Raw genomic sequence first — 18555 nt, forward strand, 5'->3', positions numbered from 1 at the left:
AACAACATACAAAGCATAATATATAAAATAACATCTACCTGAGTTTTTTCTTTGAAAGAAGCTCCTTATGTCCATTGTTGTGTACATCAGTACATAACTGAAACCGATTTAGTTTGTTTAGCCGTGGAGAGTAACAACTGAAAATATGAAATAAACACACATGTAAGCTAAGACTTTTAAAAAAACAACAACATTGTTGTTCGGCTTTTCATTTCGCCATTTGTTGATTCACTCGAAGAGCAAGTAACGTTATATGGGTCAAGTGATCACTTTGATATCAATCATTTGTGATAGGCCTACACCGTCATATTTACATTATTTGTACAGTACGAATGATTTGCTTTGGTACCTGGTCAAACTTAAGCTCTCCTCTGTCTGCAGCAAACTCGCAGGCAGCAGCTTCTCTCCTTCGCTGCTGTGCTCAGTCGCCCAGTGCCTGAGCTCGGATCATACCAAAATTAGGGGGAATTTACGACGGTGCGCTATGTGTTTCGTGAGTTGTTTTTGTTTTATACAGTTGTCAGTCAGGCATCTAACTAACAAATTACACTCCAAAAGACCCCATGCTTCTGAAAAAATGACCGGGGCTTAAGCCCAGTAAGCCACCCCCCCTCCGCTGATGGTTGACTCCAAATCTCTCGAACACTACGTCGATTTGAGAACGCAAGACCGAGACAGCGAGACCAAGACCAAAGTCAGTCAAGACCAAGACCACGTAAAAGTGGTCTCGAGAGCGGTCTCGAGACATCCAACTCTAGTATCTGAATACATCCTCAACCACAAAATCAAACAAGCAAAAAAAACAAAAAAAAAAAAAACAACAACCAAAAACTGCAAAATATGTACAGAGAACATTTTTAGTCGTCCAGTTCAGTTAGTACTTTAACAATATAGCTGTTTAACAATGTCCTCATATTTGACATTTCATGCTTAAACTGCTAACCCTAAAAAGGTGCAAAAAGCATCACTTTCAAAACTGAATTAGCCTCATTCTGTACACAGCCCCTGTCCAAAAAAAAAACGGAAATTGGAACTCTGTGTAAAATGTAAAAAGAAGAGAAAAAAAAAAGCAATTAATTGGATATCTCATAATGCCCTAGTTTATTTACAATAAAACATATTTTTAAACTGAGACATTACACCATTTACTGAAAAATATTTTAATTTGATCATAGCAACAAAGTATAAAATTAGTTTTTCACACACACAAGAGCTGTGGCTAAAGTGTTAGCCACATCGGGATATCATGACATTTGCAGCAGGCATAGGAGGTCGTTTTTGTAAGATTGTTATTGTTTTATGTTAATGATTAGCCGTTAAGGAGGAAACTTGATTGACGTGTTTTGGGTGAGGTCTTTACATCTACATCTGTACATCTACAGTGGTTTGTATTTATCTCACACTTTCTGACGGATGACTGGTGGGAATTTGGGGAGCAGTGTCTTTCCCAAGGACACTGTGAACTGAAGAAACTGAACATCCAATCTCCACAGTGAATAGCCTTCTTTACCTTCTGAACCCCAGCTGCTGTAGATGCTTAAACATGTATCAGAAATGTAGAGATTTAATTTTTTTTAGTAAAAAGAGGAAACAATAGGGACTTATGGTCCTTCATTTGCAAATTTAAGATTTTATAATATATAACAATATAATACATCAACTCTGGCTTTAACATGAGAAACTCTGAATCAGAACCACACTTAGACAACACCAGATGATTGGGTTTAACTGTTGGCCCACTGCCTTGCTCTCCAGTTGTTCCTGGAGCCGTAGTTGGTACTGTGCCAAGACTTTCCTGTAACCCATTTCCTCTGATACACAGGTGTGGGTTCCTTCCTCCTCAGGTCCCATGCTGTTGATCAAATAAAGGCACTGATCTGCCTTCCAGATGCAAGATGAGGAGTTTTGAAGGTGCTGCCAACTGTACTGAGCATGACGAGATGACATTGAGCACTGCAGAAAATGCTTTGCATGAAGTCTGACTTCATTCTTTTCTGGATTTGGAATGGGACTTGTAAATTCTGTGGAAAGAACACAAGAATGTCCCTTTAGCTTGTTTTTCTCCTTATTTCTAGTCACAAGTGGAATGTAAGATCCTCAGAAAAATGACTGGACCTGCTTTTAGGAGGCAATGGGCACGCTATCAGATTTTGTAGACCTAAAAAAGAAATTGCTCAAATGTGTAATGAAAACATTTTGGTTTTCAGTTTGGAATAAAATGGGGGACTGCAGAACCAGAAATATTTTAGCATCTAAGTAAAATATGCCTTTTAGCTGTTGATAAAATATTAACATGAAAAGAAAAACATTTTACCAGAGAGTAGGCATGGCACTGATAAAACTGAGGTAGAGGTTTATGGCATACAGAGACAGATATTAAATAATTCTCAGAAGACTCAAATCTTGCTTTCAAGTAGATAGCTTGGGGTACTGTAGAGATTTTGCAGTTTTCATCAATTTGCTGGAGCTTTCAGGTGTTCGATTACTTGTGCATGCGCCTGAATTTAAATACCTTGTGTAGTGTCGTCTCCACAGATGCCAAGGTTCCCAGTTGCTGCATCGTGCCACCTCCCACTATAAAGGACGATGCATGTTTAAATAAGGCAATATGCAACCATGATCCTTAACATGGATTTAAGAAATAAACAAATTATTGAAACTCAAAAACTCTATCCCATTAATTTAAAAATTAAATGATCTTTATAAAGTATCTTGACAACACACCTTCAATGAAAAGCTATTGAACATGAAAATAAAAATAAAGAAATAAAACAAACTCGCACAGTACCAAACTTTTAGATACTGCAACCAATTTAGAATCACAAATTAACTTAACATGCACCTAACACTGTGAACTGCTGGGAAGAAGCTGGACTATGTAGAGAGAACCAATGCAGGCAGCGGGACAACATGCATTGGATTCAAACCCAGGACCATTATGCTGTAAGACAACAGTGCTAACCACTGCAACACTGTATCGTCAAAAAGATGATGGAAAAAAGGATGTGCATGGTAGCACTCTACTTTCTTCTTAATGTATAGTTTATTAGTTACATGTTATTATTAATACTAATTCAAATAGACATTTCTGCCAGTGATTTCAAGTTATTTTGGCTGTTAATCATCATCAGCAGTAAGCAGCAAAAAAACGTATCGAGAAAGAGAGAAAATATAGGTGATAACTAGTGAAATATGAATATAAATGTGAACAATAAGTAATGTAGTAGTTCATCAAACTAATCACTATCACAATTCACATGTTGGTCATTATGTTAAGTTAAATCTGACCAACGCTTCAGAGGCAGTAGTAAATCTTGTGAATTATAGCGTAAGCTCTTCAATATCAGTCCTTTGGCTGGAGGACCTAAGAAATTGGCAATTTAATATTTCAGTTGATGTATAAGGAATGAATAGCATTTAATACAACTGTTAGACCTTGAATGTGGTGAGGGACAATAACTATACATAGCTTGGGTTTGTTTACAATTAGATAAAACTTAAGGGTGTGTCGTTTAATTGTTGGGTCAACAGTTATTGTTCACAGGTCACAGGTCTGCAGGTACATAAAGTCTTACTTTGCATCAGGGGTGCAGTGGGTGCCATCCCAGCCACAGTAGGGATCTCTGGATAGCATACAGTCCTGGCAGGTGTCTCCATACTGGGAACAGTTTGCTACATCAAGTTGGACCAGTTCACTTGCAATATTCACATACAGCTTTTTCTGCAATGATTAAAAAATGTTTTCTTATTGTTAAAGGCCTACTAGTAAAAATGGAAAAAAAAAGAAAAAAAGAAAAGAAGCTAATATAAGCATGTAACTTACATATAAAGATGTAAGTAAAATGCTTGTCTTTATGATGTTCATAATTTTCCTTTAGTTGACTAAAACAATTATTTCCAATCAGTAAAGCATCAACAATTTCACCTTCATGGTTGGTGGGGACAAAAGTTTTGTAGGCATCATTGTTACTCACAGAAGATTGGTGAAGGATGAGGCGGAGGATGCGAGCGTGGCTGAACGGTCGATACTCAGCGATGACAAAGGTGCGACTTTCATTGTGCAGCACTTTATGAATCCCTCCATTGTCTATGGAAAACCACAAAAAAGAGGAGGAATGATACTAAATATGATGACTTTTCAAAAACACACTACCTGTTGTTTTTCTGGTCATATATTAGTACAGAGTACTTAAATACTACCTTCTGTTACAGAAACACATTAAAACATTAAAGTACATTCTTCGTAACATTTAGTGTGTCCTACTTCAAATTATTTTTTTTACTTACTTAAAGATAAGAAGATGACGTTCTGATTTCTACTTCTGCTGTTTGGTTTACTGTCAACATGGATGTGGGTATACTTGTGATGATTAAAGAGAAGAAGGCCAGAGGTACCCACAGGAAGAACCAACTGCTCCATCTCCGAAGTCTTGAAAATCTTCTTCAGGGTGTCCACTGGAAGCTTGGTGGTATCATCAACGCACTGAAGAAATGAAGTGCTTAACTTAGACTGGCTGAACACCAGATGACTGGTCAATAAGCCTGAAAACCTGTCTCTGGTTTACTTTTTAAGTTTCTAAGATGACTGTTTAAAAAAAACAAAAAAACATTTAAAACCTTCTAATTTAGTCTTTTAATGAGTCCAGTGTTTATCTTAAGCTGTCTTAAGCTGAAAGAAAATATTTAAAAGCCTGAGCAATTTTTTACTCTGACTACACTTAACCACTTGTTTTAAATTATAATAAAGGGCTATTCTATTCTTGTCTATATACTCCCTCCAAAAAAGGTTGGAATGTTTTTGTGATGGCACCAGTTATTACATTTTATCAATTATCAATATTCAATACCGTCCTTGATCTGTCCATTTGGTCTTTTGTGTAGCCTTTGAATGGGGAGTTTTTGAAGATGTTACTGATGTTTCCTATTGTGTAGATGCAGACAGCACTCATTCCCCTGCAGGGAGACAAATTTAGCCTGAGACATTTGCAGCAATATTGCTATTATTTGCAGTTAGTGGCAGCATTAAAAAAAATAAATAAATCAAAAAATACATAATATGAGTGAAAAAGAACAAATACACACACAAGATAAAGATAGTTGCACTCTGGTCTGAGGGATTTGGAGGCAGTACAAGTTATTTAAGAGTTATACCGTTTGTTTCTAAAAAGTCCGTAGATCTTAGTATCCTGCCACCGATCTGATTGCACAGTGGCCACATCTACCAGTTCAGAGAAACGCTGCTTTCTCTCAGGGTCTCCACAGAAGAGCCTGGCATTCATCTGGGATGTCCAGGTAAACTGCATGTTGTTCTTAGGACCACCAACATCTGTCTAGAAGAAACACAACTTATTAATAATTGGAAGAATATTTATGCAAATATAAATCTTGTTTTGTAAAGTGGTTATGTGGTTACTGATGCTGTTCATTTTTTTCTGTTTTGGAAAAATGTAGGCATTACCTATTTAATTCAAACTTCCCCATTCATTCTGCTCTTACCATGCAAACCTGGGTCACAAAAGGGAGCCACATTTCACTGAACAGTCCAGTGTCTTCACTTTTCTCCTTATAGAAGCCATAAAGTCTGTTCTGGGAGGGATCCTCTTCACGTTTGCTGAGCACCAATCCTACATAATGCTGCTCTAAACATTGAAAGAGAAATATTTATTTGAATCCAAACATTTATAGTGATGCGATTTCACTAAATAAGGTCTCTGTGGCTCTAACTTTATGAAAATACCTTTATCGTGGTTCTTTGGCCCCACTCTTGCTTTACCAAATTTGTGAATGCCAACAGATTCAACAGATCCAGAGCGTGTTATGTAGAGATCTGTACTTTGTTCAGATTCTGGAACAAACAGTGGCAAATTGACGTTTTATAGGGATGTACAAACAGGGAGAAACTAGTTCAATATTATAGTAATAGGGAGAAGAAGCAACCTTTAAAAGGGACTGATTTAAATAAAAGATGTTAGTAGTTTTGACAAAAGTACAGACTTTCTGTAAACACACAAGAAGGATTAAAATTACAGACTCATAGAAAAAGGTGAATGAGGAAGGAGGGATTCATCAGCAGATTTATTCAAAAGCATCTTGTGTGTAAAAAACTCACCTGCAAGGGCCGACAGGTCACCCTCCTTTATGTTAAATGAGCTTATATGTTTTATTAAACTCTCCTTGCATATCAGTGACTGCTCTGCCAAATTCTATTAAAGAAAGAACAGTTTATCTTAATGTTTCCCAACTAATGTACATCACAGATAGCACGCATATATATATACCCAACACCCTGTACCTGTGATGTATTTGCTTTCTTTTCAGAAGAAGGTTGTTTCAATTAAACCAAAGTAGAAGTAACTTATCAACCCTGAGCAGAAACACCACAACTACCATTTCCCAGTATTATATCAGTTCTCTGTCACAGTACTCTGTCCTACCGAGTTACAGCAAACTGTTTCATCGTCAGTGGTTCCACACACAAACAACTGGTTAGCATCTTCCATAAGGTGGGCCAAAGTGATGTTATAGCTGCAATCCTAAATGACAAGATGAAAATTGTTTGTTAGATTTCTTGAGTGGTCAAAAAATACAATTTGACAAACTACTTCTTTTTATTTTTTTGTTTATCTGTTCACTGCTTACCTCACTGTTGCAATTCTCCAACCGCATAAGTCTTTGATTCTGTGGAAATACATAATGCAGGACTATTACTTTTCCATGATATTAATATGAAGATACATTTATTTCAGAGCATTCAGTACAGTAATTTACTGTGATTATACAGCTATGTTCTACCTTGTTCTGGTTTTGAAAGTTGTAGGTATTCAGGTATGTTTTTCCAACAGCTAAGGCAGTGTCCGGCTGCTCTTCTAGAAGAATCTGTACTGGTGGATCTTGGGGAAGACTGAACCGTTTCATTGCAGTTTCTAAAACAAATTTTTATTTTTATTTATAATATGTGTGTGTGCGCAATATATATTGAAACTGGACAACGTGCTCAGATGCTCAGAGATTTCTGGAAACCAAAATAAATTTGGTTTTGGTTTAAGAACCAACTTTAAACCAGTTCATCATATGTGCAGTCAGGAAGTCCTAATGAGAAACATGCTCTTCAGACAAAGTCCTCCTGAGGTCATGTAGAGGGATATAAAATATCATTTTAACAGTGGTTTTTTCTTAGCAAATACTTTGGACAGATGAACAAATGAAGCAACATTGTGTAGCACAATATCTCATTTTAATTCATAACATTAACATTACCATTGTCACCACTTTCGATCACATTACTCACACTTAATGGATTAAATGATATCGACTCTATCTTCATGTGTTTGCATTTCATTTACACCTTTTTTCCTGCAGAGCTGTCTTTTAACTATTTAAAGAAACACAACATCACTGCCACCACAACAAACAAAAGTTGAAGCCAGTATGTTAAATCAACATCGCAGTCTAAATCTAGATTCATTAGCTTTCATTTAATCAATCTTGAAAATTAGTGGTCATTTTTTGACCACTTTTGAAAAACCACTTACATCACAACTAAAAATCAACGGTGCTCTAATAATATTTTAGCTTACACTAAACACAGCAACTTATTAACAACTAACATCGCTGAGTCGACCATTCAGCCACAAACTAACAACTTACATATCACTGTATTTCTTTATCTAAAGCAGTGGCGTTCCTTAGAAAATCAAAGTAAGTAGTTCTTGTAAAGTGAAATCTACACTTCAATTAAACTAAAGTCAAAGCGTGTCTCTCTGTACCTCAATAGGCATTCTGTCTAGTTGGCTGCTTGCACAATCCCTTCAGATACTGACATCTTGTGGCCACAGTTGGCGATTGTCTCTAGAAGAAGGCTTGACTTTTCATTTAAAATCCACAAATCTAGAGTTTTGAAATTATGCTACATAAATAGTTTTATTTAACATTAGGCACTGAAATAAATTAAAATGTTTTTTTTAATTTTTTAATTGAATTTAATTTCTGATGAATTCACTTATTGAACGATGTCCTACAGAAGAGGATTAGGGCCACTGGAAAAAAAAAAGTCGACATGTCTTTTTTTTTTCTTCTTTTCCAGAATTCTGACAAAAATGTCAGAATCCTGAGATCAAAGTCAGAATTTTGATTAAAAAAAAGTCAAAATTGTTTTATATTTTTATTTGTTCCCATGAACAAAAATTATAGTGCACACATTCTTTCTATACTTTAAAATTAAGATTTTCCCTTTCTTTTGTGTTTCTGGGTTTATAACTTTATCCTGACATTTAAAGTATTGATGTAGAACTGAAGAAAACAAATATTACCTACCTTTTTCTGTGAATATTATCCTTGGTGAAGACGCAAAGTTTGCCTCAATCCGACTACAGAGGAGTAAAAATAATAAATATGCCGCTAGGCTCATCTTTGGGACCGTCAAGCACGGTTGTCTAAAGATTTGAATACGATTTTGTGAAGAAAAACAACAACACACAAAAATACACGTTCGGATTGCCCAAAAAGTCCCATTTTTTTTTCTTCTTGTTAATAGCCAGGGGCCTACGCTGGGGCAAGAGGGGGGCAACGCCCCTTAAATCAAACTTTTAGAAGCTGAGAAAGAAAATAATAAATTACCCACAAACTGAATATGGACAAGATTTAGCAGATGAAAAATCCACTGGAAAAGGCACAGATGAGATGATAGCTTTCACCTCTTGTTCGTTCTTTCCACTCCGTGGTCTGTTTGTGCTCTGTTCTGCGTAGGCTTAAACAGCACTCGGCAGAGATCTCTCCCCCTGGGCAAACATCCAGTCACGTATGCAAATGGCCCAGTGTCAGGCAGGGCAGAGCAAAAGGAAATAGCAAGTCTCTGTCGTCAAAATAATAGCGACTCGTGAGATAATTAACAAGTAAAAAACAAACAAACAAAAAAAGGTCTATATTTCTACAATCAATGGGGTACTAGTCCATTGTTCTTCTCACACTTTCAGTCTGGCAGAGAAGTTTTTTCTTCTCGATCCAAAAAGCACCACTGTGAGCCTGTCTGCTGAGCCGACTCGACTGGAGGACGTGTTTGTCAGACCCCGACACAAAGCCCCGCTTCAGCTTTCAACTCTGAGCAAACTTTAAACACACTTAAAATTTCTTCTGAAATTTTTGCTTTCTAGTTTCATTATATACTTTAGCTCAGGAAGCAAAAAAACAAACAAAAACATTTATATGTATACATGTATTTAATTGATGTATCACAAATATATTACTTTTACCAGTCAATGGGAGGAAGGTAATTTAGAACCTGTGGAGCAGTGAGGAGGGAGAATAATGGAATAGAGTCATGGTTTTAAATGGTAAATATGAAATTATGTTTCCTGTCTGTTACACAAGCAAAGCTGTCAGCTGGCTTGCACACCAGGATAATGCAATGTAGTGATAATTGGAAACTCCTATTGCAGAAGCAAATGTTGGAGAAGACCTGCTCTCATCACTTTCACGAGATGACATCAAAGATCTGTTTCCTGGTCCTGAACATTTCCTCAGACGTCGGGCTCTATGGCTTGCAGTGCACAAATGTGAAGAAGTAAGTTATGTCCTATCGCTGTGTGACAAAACTGAGAACACACCAGTTTGTTTTATGCAGTTTCAAGTAATTCCACCAATGCTCACTTAACAGAAAGTAGAAGAGATGTTGATCATCTTCTTTAGTTTTGACTTAAATCAAGTGGCCTACATATTTAACACTTACTGATATTGTGTTGTATTTTCTTTCATGTGTAGAGACCTAAAGTTCTTGTGCAATTTTATGTGAAAATTAGCCCTGTGTACACTGTATTTTAGAACAAGACTGCTGCTGAAAAAACGCTAACAACCACTGGAGATGGTGACTTCTCCAGAGAAGAACCCAGCACTTCTAAGTTTGTAACTATGTCCAACCCAGAGTACATAGTCTTCACAGACAGTGAACTTGAGCAAGCTCGACGTTCCTACTTTGAACAGAAGCAGCTGGGGACAGAGTGTGCTGAACCTTTGTCAAAGGAACTCTTTTGTCGACTCGTAAGAAACACCATGACAAACATGATTTCGATAGCAAGAGCAGCTGAGGACTCCAGATATCCCAGCAAACATGAGGTTGATGCCTAACAAAGCAATTGATGGAGTACTACCCAATGCTTAAAGAAACGTGGGGTGACTGGGTAAGTAGCATTTTCTCACTATCACTCTGTGTTAATCATGGGTGATGTGTGTTATCATCTCTTAATTATTACTGTTTGTACCTGTTAGGAGCATGTTGCTAAAAAGCTAATGAAGAGACTCTCCAATGTTAAAAGTCCAAGGAAGGGCAAAAAACCTCCTTCGAAGAAGCCAAGAAAGGATGGGAATGAAAGCGTTGCAAGAAGTGACAGCAGTGAGGAATCCAGTGCATCAACTATTATTCTAGATAAATCACCAGTTAGATCGATGGGCATCCCAGTGCACCACCAGGATGGCATTGATGAAGAATATAAGTATGATTTAATGCACCCTCTTAATACACCTTGAGTGTATATGTGGTTTAAGGGATACTTTTTTTATTTTCTTAAAAATTCCGCTAACAATAGAACCCATCTACTTCACTGTTTATGTTGGAATCTTTGCGTTCCATTTAATAGTGACAACTTGACAGGATGAATGAACAATTTGAGGATAGGTGGTTAGTTAATTTGTTGATCTAATTTACAGATATATTTTTGGTGTTTTTGTTTTGTTTTGCACCAATAACAGATATATAAAGCCTTACTGTTGCAATAAATAATTTACACACCTCTGCTCTGTGTGTTTAGCTGGTTCAGCTGACTTCTTTGACAGCCAAAAAACTCAGGCAAGACACTACAAGACTCTCCAAGATATATAAAAGACCCAAAAACCAAACCAATGCTGTAAAGGAGCAGGACAGAGCAGTGAAGATACCAGAGGCATACCTTTGTTTCAGAGATCTGGATCATGTAAGCAGCACTTATTTCTTTTAGCCATCCTGTTATTCCTTTGGGGACATTTTGATTGTTATCAGTTATTGTCAAGACCACACACAGAGCTAGATAGATCTCTTAGTTGGGTTTCTGTTTGTATTTTTCAGGTCCTGGATGACCTACAGAGAATTATTCAACCATCCAACTCGAAATACATTTCTGAGATGAAGGATAGATGGGAAATCTTCTACTCGAAGGTGCAGTTCTATGGTGTCATGAAGAAAGTTATGAAGCTGCCAAAAACTTTGAATGGAGGTAATGCTACAGTATCTTGATTTGTCTATATTTATGCTTTGCAAATTACATTATTTGCAATGCTTAATGGTGTTGCCCTGTCTTATTTTTCTTTTTTTCAAACCAGTGGAACATGCAGCAGCTGTGTTCAGAGCCCTTCCAATGCTTTTCCCTTCCAGCACAGTACCACCTAAGAAGCTGGGCGTCTGTAGTGAGGCTTTTTTTTCCATGTCCTAAAGGCAAGGCTGCAATATTCTATATTTATATATTGTTGTATTTTGCAGTTACTCATGCTTTCCTTTTATATATTTTACTGTGGAGTCGGTCTAAATATTCTTAAAGTTCAGATCCCCATAACATGTTGATGTTAATGTTGTGTAATCTTTCAACTTGTTCTTCTAAAAACTTATGTAATATAGGATAAAAACTTATGTAATTCAAATGCAGATTGTTTTAAGCTGCAGCTAAATTTATTTTTGCTACCAGAGTATGTTATACTGATATTATTCCTGTTAAGAGTATCTGGAATATGCACTTTTTATATTGACGATGTTACACAGTACCCTGCTGAAATGTAGATAATGTTAGACATGATTCTCCTGGAACTGACCTCAGTACTATTAAAATTGAGTTACTGACCCATTGCTGTGTCAATAAAAGCGCAAAAACTAAGAGTGTGTCTGCTGTCTTAATTTAAGATGAAGTCCTTTATTTTTAGTAGCTTTTGAAGAGATGGTGTCTTATTCTCAGGAATTTTTGCTAATTATTGTTCTCAGAGGTGAAATATATTTCTAATAGTTAGTTCAATCAAGAAAGAAACAATTCAGTTTTAAGAAAATTTGTCCTATAGTAATTTTTTTTTTGTTATGTGGAAAATCTACATTAGGTGTAGAATCTTAAAGTAAGCAAATAATTCTTGAAAATAGCTTGTTCAAGAAAGCATAATACTCGATTTAGGTACAGATTTTCTAAATATCAAAGTGTCTTTCCTTATAATAAGTCACATTTTCTTCAATTAAGCATACATTTTAGACAGTTTTATCTAGTTAAAAGGCATACAGCAGTTAGCAGTTTGCTAGTTTTAAGAATTCTAGTCAAGCAACTTTTGCTTACCCCATTGGCAGATTTTTTTCCTCAAAACAAGAAAATTTTGTTAGATTTGAGAATATTTGGCTTGTATCAAGTATAACTGTTTTTGCAGTGTGATGAGAGAAGGATGAGAAGCTAGTAAGCATTGCTAAGGGAATCCCAAAAGATGCAAAATACACATCTAAGGATATCCAAAATGAAATTATCCCAACACTGGCTGAGCTGCACACATTTTATGTAACAGTACGGGTAATTGGTGTGTCTTCAGAATTGTGGGAGAGCAGTTCAGTTCCAAACAGAGTTCAGTTCCTTGTAAAACAAGCAAGCTTAAGATAAGAAAAAAGAAGAAAAAAGTTCAAGTGTTCTGTTCTAAATCTGTTGTGTTGTACAAATTAGTAGACATGGTGAATTGTTGTTGTTTTTAAAATTACTATGCCAACCCTTTTTTGTTTTGTAAATCTGGCTTTTATTCCTACTTTAATTTGCAAATTTATTTGAGAATTAGGCCATGCAATTAAGATAAATATTATTTTGTTGGTTGCAAAGATCTGGATGGATCATTTATTTTATTCTTTATTTTTTATTCTATTTTTCTGTTTTATTTTTCAAGACTTGGTAAATTTACCTTTTTTAAATAACTTGGCTCACCCTTTTTTAGTTTTGTTAATATTGGCAATAGTGAGAAGTGTTATTGTTGGGTTTGAGTATATTTGATATAGGTCATCCAGTTGAGGTAAATGTCATGTTTTTAGTTGTTATAATCTGATGAAGATTATTTTATTTTATTTTTAAGTTTTCCCCCTGAGGGTTTGCCACCTTAACGTGGTCATGGGGTTTGCTGTGTCAGTGACCCTAAGAGCTAGACCAGCAGAAGCATAGCCTTCAGGTGGGACACCCAAGTTGGACAGGTCTTAGGGTAGCGGCTTGACAAAGTGCAATCCAATTGCATGACAAAAACAGTTATCCAGTCTGCAAGAGTGGAAAAAAGGTCAGGAGGTTTTCAACAAACCCACTTCACTAACAGACTATAATACACATGTGGAAATGTCTTAAACATGCATTCCTTATAACTTGCAGAAGGTGACTCTTTGTCTTAAAAAGAACTCCAGTTGTTTAGAAGACTGCAACAAGTTGCTCAAGTACTCACTTGGTATATGATTGTTATGTGTTGCATCCTCCTCCCATATGCGCTTCTAGTATTGCTCCTTCTACAGCTTTGATGGGGATGTTCTCATATTGTTCCCACTGAGAGTACACCTTGGATGGTTCAGTGGAATTATCTGTTTTATTCTGGTTTCTCTCTCTCCTATCTCTCTTAAAGTGGCTAGCCAAGACTTTAAGTCTTCACTTCATAGCTTCCAAGGCCACAGATGTGGATAGCTTGCTGTACTTCTTACACATCCCTTTCTTCATCACACCTGATGTGTGTATTTTTTTTCCTTTATGACATTAAATATTTGAATATTTCAGACCTCTTCGTTTCTGAGACAGGTGTTATAGACAATATTGTATACCAATATGAATGTTACCATCTATCGTGTAGACAACTTAAATCTCCAGCAGATGGCAGTGAATGATCATATGATTCTTCATCTGCAATTCAAATTAAACACTTTCTAGACTTATGATAAAACAATAGCAGCACCAGTTAAGTTATTTTTATTCAGGTGAGTTGTAAGAGTTCTCATTATTATGTGGATGCCCATTAACTGTTACTTTAGCAACAGCGTTTCCTTTAAGGTCACACAAAAATATTTTCTCATGCAGAGGAATGTGAGCAAAACTGGCTGAAAGAGTTTAACTGTCATAGTGGTGGTAAAAATGTTATGACTGATCTTTATAATTGCGCTAAAAGTCTTAAATTAAGCAGGATTTATTGACTATACAGTAGTGTATGCATGTTTGCGTCTTCAACCAAGAACTAGACTACAGTTCATACTGGAAGGAGGCCAGTCCTAAGGTAAATGCAGCTGCAGCATGTGCAGAAGACTTTCTGCAGTTACTAATCAGAGCAGGCGGCTGAAATGAGTAAACCTGTGACGCTCAGGATGACACAATGTAAAGGAACAAAAGGAGCATTTTAAATGAGTGATGTAGGGATTTCATCATCCAGCTGACCAACACCCAGTGGAAGTTGACCGAGGACGAGTGAAAATGCTCGACACATGAACTGGCCATTTAATCAGCAAACATTTTCCTGTAAATGCACACCAGTAGATTGGCAGCTCTGAACAGGAGATAGAGCCTTTGTTTTATGTCCTGCGTGTGCATCACAACCAATTACTTAAAAATCCCCAGGCTGAGACTTGCTATGCTTTAGATTTTGAGAAGGAACTTGCATTTGTCAGTTAAAAATAAAGGCCTGCAGGAGAGTACGTGAGTTGAAACAGCCATTTCATCCAAAAAGAAAAAGCTCATTTACATTAGTTTTATTGTCTCAGTATGAAAACTTACCAACTTTCAACATAGCAGTGGATACAGTGAGTAAAAACACATTATAATAATGTCACCAATTTTCTAAATAAATATATTTCTAAGGGTGCTATTGACATGAAATTACCACCCATCTAACCCAAACATTCAAAGAAATCAAGTCATAGATGTTCATAAATTAAGTTAGTTGTGATAATAAGAAAAGACACAGGGAAGAAAGAGAGGGAGATCCAAAAAGGCATGGGAAATCATGACACCAGCGCAAATCTATCAGCAATTACGTCTTATGGTGGGTTGACAATGAGCTCTCGCAGGAACTTTGCAATCTTCTGTTGCAAAAAAGTGATGGAATTGGTTACAGAAGAATTTCTAAACTACTGAAGGTTCCAGTGAATTCTGTTGGGGCCATAATCCAGAATTGGAAAGAACATAATTTCACCAAACTGGCAATGACAGGGTGCTCCTGCAAGATTTCAGACAGAGGAGTGAAAAGAATTATCAGAAGAGTTGTTCAAGAGCCAAGGGCAACAGAAAGATGTGGAATCAGCAGGTACAGTTGTTTCACAGAAAGTAAGTAATTAATGCCCTCAAGCTTTAAATGCATGCACCACGGCCTGTTTGCACCCGCAACATGCAAGACTCCGTTGCTAAAGAAAAAGCATGTTTACGTGTGTTTAAAGTTTACTGAACAACATTTAGACAAGCTTGTGAAACACTGGGAGAATATAGTCTGGACAGATGAGACCAGAATTCAACTCTTTGGATGCCATAATGCACACCATGTTTGGAGGTCAAACATATTGGTATGGTATTTTGTGGGTGATGTGCACATGTGAGGATCTCAGTAAAGATATGCTACCACCTACCAGGATGATGAAGATGAAAATGAGGGTGGACATTTCAGCAAGACAATGATCCCAACGCACAACCAAGGAAACTCTCAACTGGTTTCAGAGAAATAAAATAAACCTGCTAGAATTGCCCAGCCTGAATCCAGCTGAAATGGACTGATAGAACAAAAAGAAGGGGCCCATGAAACCTTCAGGATTTGAAGACTGATTGATTTATTTGCATATCTCTTCTCTGGTGAGAATTTCATGTCAACAGCACCTTTGGAAATATTGACAAATTTACTTCAAATTTAAGTTGAAAATGTGTGATGTGTTCAGTAGTTATTTTACCTCCTGTATATGGTAACCAGTTATCCAGCCCTTATTTATTCCATACTTTACCCCAACACCTTTGCACTCTGCACCATTGCACATATAAATATAAATACAAAAATGCTATACATGTTGTTTTCTGCGTTGCCATCTTATGTGTTGTACGTTTGTGTATTCTGTTTAGTACAGCGAGAGCAAAGAGAGAACCAGAGCCCAGGTCCTTGTAAACATACACACTTGGCTAAGCATGTGAACATATACACATACTTGATTTGTATAGAAACACTGATTCTGATTGTGGTTGTGAAAAGAGAGCACAGTGAGCCAGACTAAGGAAAAGAGAAGACAACCTTTAATGTTGAAGTGGTATATAAACATGTGGGGAGTAAAAAGAGGTGAGTGGAGAAGAAATTTTCAGTGCATCACATGAAGTCTTGTTCCAGTTTGAGCCTAAAACTAAGGGATGGTTCAAGGTACAAGCTTTATTAAAAAAGTTTTAAGCCTGAACTTTAAATTCTAGATACATTGTAAATTGCCTGTTTTTTATTTAAAATATAGTGCTTTTCTAATGCACTTGGGAACTCAGTGTTTCATAGAAAGAATGGGTGTCTGTCTGTAATCTATGACAGACCATTCCTCAACAAGCTGAGGGGACAACCCCAACCATCCTAGGTAGCATCTTATTGTTTCTCTCTACCTCCTTATGGGAAGGATGATGTTTCATACAACTGTTTATGTGTAGTTTATGTGCAAGTGAAAAAAAGTTGTACTCCCAAGTGGAAACAGTGAGCCAAAATTAAAATTGTATTGTCCTCCATTCAGGTATTTCTCTGCAGGGAGAATGTGCTATGATTCTTTTTGATTTTACTACCTACTTAATGTTTGTAGGTAAGTCAACTAAAGCCATGGCAAATGAGGATTTTATTGTGTTAGACCCATGCTCACTTTACCAATGGCTAAAGGGGCGATCGTGGCTCAAGAGTTGGGAGTTCATCTTGTAGTTTGAAGGTTGCCGGTTCGAGCCCCGGCTTGGACAGTCTCGGTCGTTGTGTCCTTGGGCGAGACACTTCACCTGTTGCCTACTGGTAGTGGTCAGTGGCGCCAGTGTCCCGTAGCCTCGCCTCTGTCAGTGCGCCCCAGGGTGGCTGTGGCTACAATGTAGCTTGCCATCACCGGTGGATGACTGGATGTGTAAAGCACTTTGGGGTCCTTAGGGACTAGTAAAGCGCTATACAAATACAGGCCATTGAATCACATCAGTTTATATTTCAGAACCATAATATGCTAATCATAAATAAATGCACATAAGATTCCTGTGTTTTTTCTCCCGTATGATAGTCAGTTGTGATAATCACAGAATGTGCTTTTGCTCTAATGCAGTTACCTCTCAGCACATCCAAATGGCCAATCTGAGCTCAATTTTGAGGTCAGGTATGAAATATTGCCAAAGTTCCAGATGGATCAAAATCTTATGATCTTTTTCTAAGCACATCCACATTCCCAGTTAGACTATGAATGCACACACAGATTTTCATTTCTATTGCAAATGTGTTTCAAATATCAGTCTCTTTCATAACCGATAATTTCAGAATGACCATACTCAGTTGCCCTAAAATGTTCACGTACAAAAATATTATCTTATTAATTTGCAGTCATATTATAGTTGATTCATCCTTACAAAAGCTCAGAAAAAGGGACCCTCCAGGATATGTAATATTTTAATCTGGAAGAGCATAAAACTTCCGTCAAGGCCCATTTTCGCCTTAAGATAAATGTATTTATAGCACAACAATACCCATAGTTCATGGCTGGACATTGTTGCTTTCAGGCATATAATTTCTCTCTAAGACTGAGGATTTTGAGGACAGACTGTTTTTTCTCTCTTGAAGATTAAAAGGGTGTGACATGGTGTGGAGATAGGTGAAAAGGAAAAGTCTAAGTCTTATTTATAGTTCAATTTGAATTTGTATTTATTTTTTTAATGTAGTAATGGTGGTGATAATTATGGGGTGTGTAGCTCGAAATGAGGCATCTGTCTCCTTCTAAGTGCCTGCAAGTTCTACACAGTGCGTTATATACTCGATTTGTCACCAAAAGCAGCTTCTTAGTAAATGTAAAGTAACTTGTAGCATTGCGTAGCATTGTTGCAGGGCACCTTAAAGATGTGGCTTGGAGGCAGGTTTGATTAATATTCAATGTGGTTTAATAGGGTGTTTATATACAAATAAATCTGGATTGGTGCAGCTATTTCTACTGTTTTTCACAGCTGACTTGCAAAAAATCTGATGGCCCAACCGATGGCAATAATTAGCCACAATATTAAAACCCACTTACCTAATATTGTGTCCAGATAATGTACTGATTTATTGGGCATGGACCCGTGATCCTCTGGGTGTGTCCTGTGATGTTTGGTACTAGGATCTTTGCAGCAGAATCTCTGGTATTATGTGGGATGCTCTTGTGTATCCCTATGACACTTGATAAGAAATTTGTAGCAGCCATTATCTTAGGTGTTTTGTTCTTGAACAGTTTTGTGTGTGTGTGTGTGTGTGTGCGCGCGCGCGTGTGTGTTCTGCAGGTGGAGAGAGCTCCAATCAGAGTGCAATGTCATTGGGGTGCTTGGTTTATAACATAAAAAATTGAAGCCGTTA

At 37.0% G+C, this 18555-nt stretch overlaps 1 protein-coding gene and 1 pseudogene across 1 annotated transcript; one reads left to right on the forward strand and one right to left on the reverse strand.

Annotated features, from left to right (window-relative positions):
- Positions 1-1133: 1133 nt before the first annotated feature.
- LOC146718278 (semaphorin-7A-like) lies at positions 1134-8707 on the reverse strand. The gene is made up of 14 exons (XM_085443789.1): positions 8314-8707; positions 6793-6923; positions 6640-6678; positions 6435-6533; positions 6110-6203; positions 5738-5845; positions 5497-5639; positions 5152-5330; positions 4848-4953; positions 4288-4483; positions 3975-4087; positions 3576-3721; positions 2513-2574; positions 1134-2021 (listed from the first exon to the last, which is right to left on the reverse strand). The coding sequence occupies exons 1-14, from the start codon at positions 8405-8407 to the stop codon at positions 1669-1671; spliced, it is 1863 nt and encodes a 620-aa protein (XP_085299915.1). The 5' UTR covers positions 8408-8707; the 3' UTR covers positions 1134-1668.
- Positions 8708-9903: 1196 nt separating this feature from the next.
- On the forward strand, positions 9904-11456 carry LOC146718279 (uncharacterized; annotated as a pseudogene).
- Positions 11457-18555: the final 7099 nt, after the last annotated feature.

This window comes from Copadichromis virginalis, linkage group LG1, assembly GCF_057382275.1.
Source record: "Copadichromis virginalis isolate Kocher_CV1m ecotype Utaka linkage group LG1, C_Virginalis_male_GT1.1, whole genome shotgun sequence".
Classification (NCBI taxonomy): Eukaryota; Metazoa; Chordata; class Actinopteri; order Cichliformes; family Cichlidae; genus Copadichromis; species Copadichromis virginalis.

Coding starts and splice junctions, on each gene's coding strand:
- LOC146718278 (XM_085443789.1), bottom strand. CDS start 8,407: ATGAGCCTAGCGGCATATTTATTATTTTTACTCCTCTGTAGTCGGATT. Junction 5,846..6,109: donor TGACCTGTCGGCCCTTGCAG/GTGAGTTTTTTA, acceptor TGTTTGTTCCAG/AATCTGAACAAAGTACAGAT. Junction 3,722..3,974: donor TCATCCTTCACCAATCTTCT/GTGAGTAACAAT, acceptor TAATCATTGCAG/AAAAAGCTGTATGTGAATAT.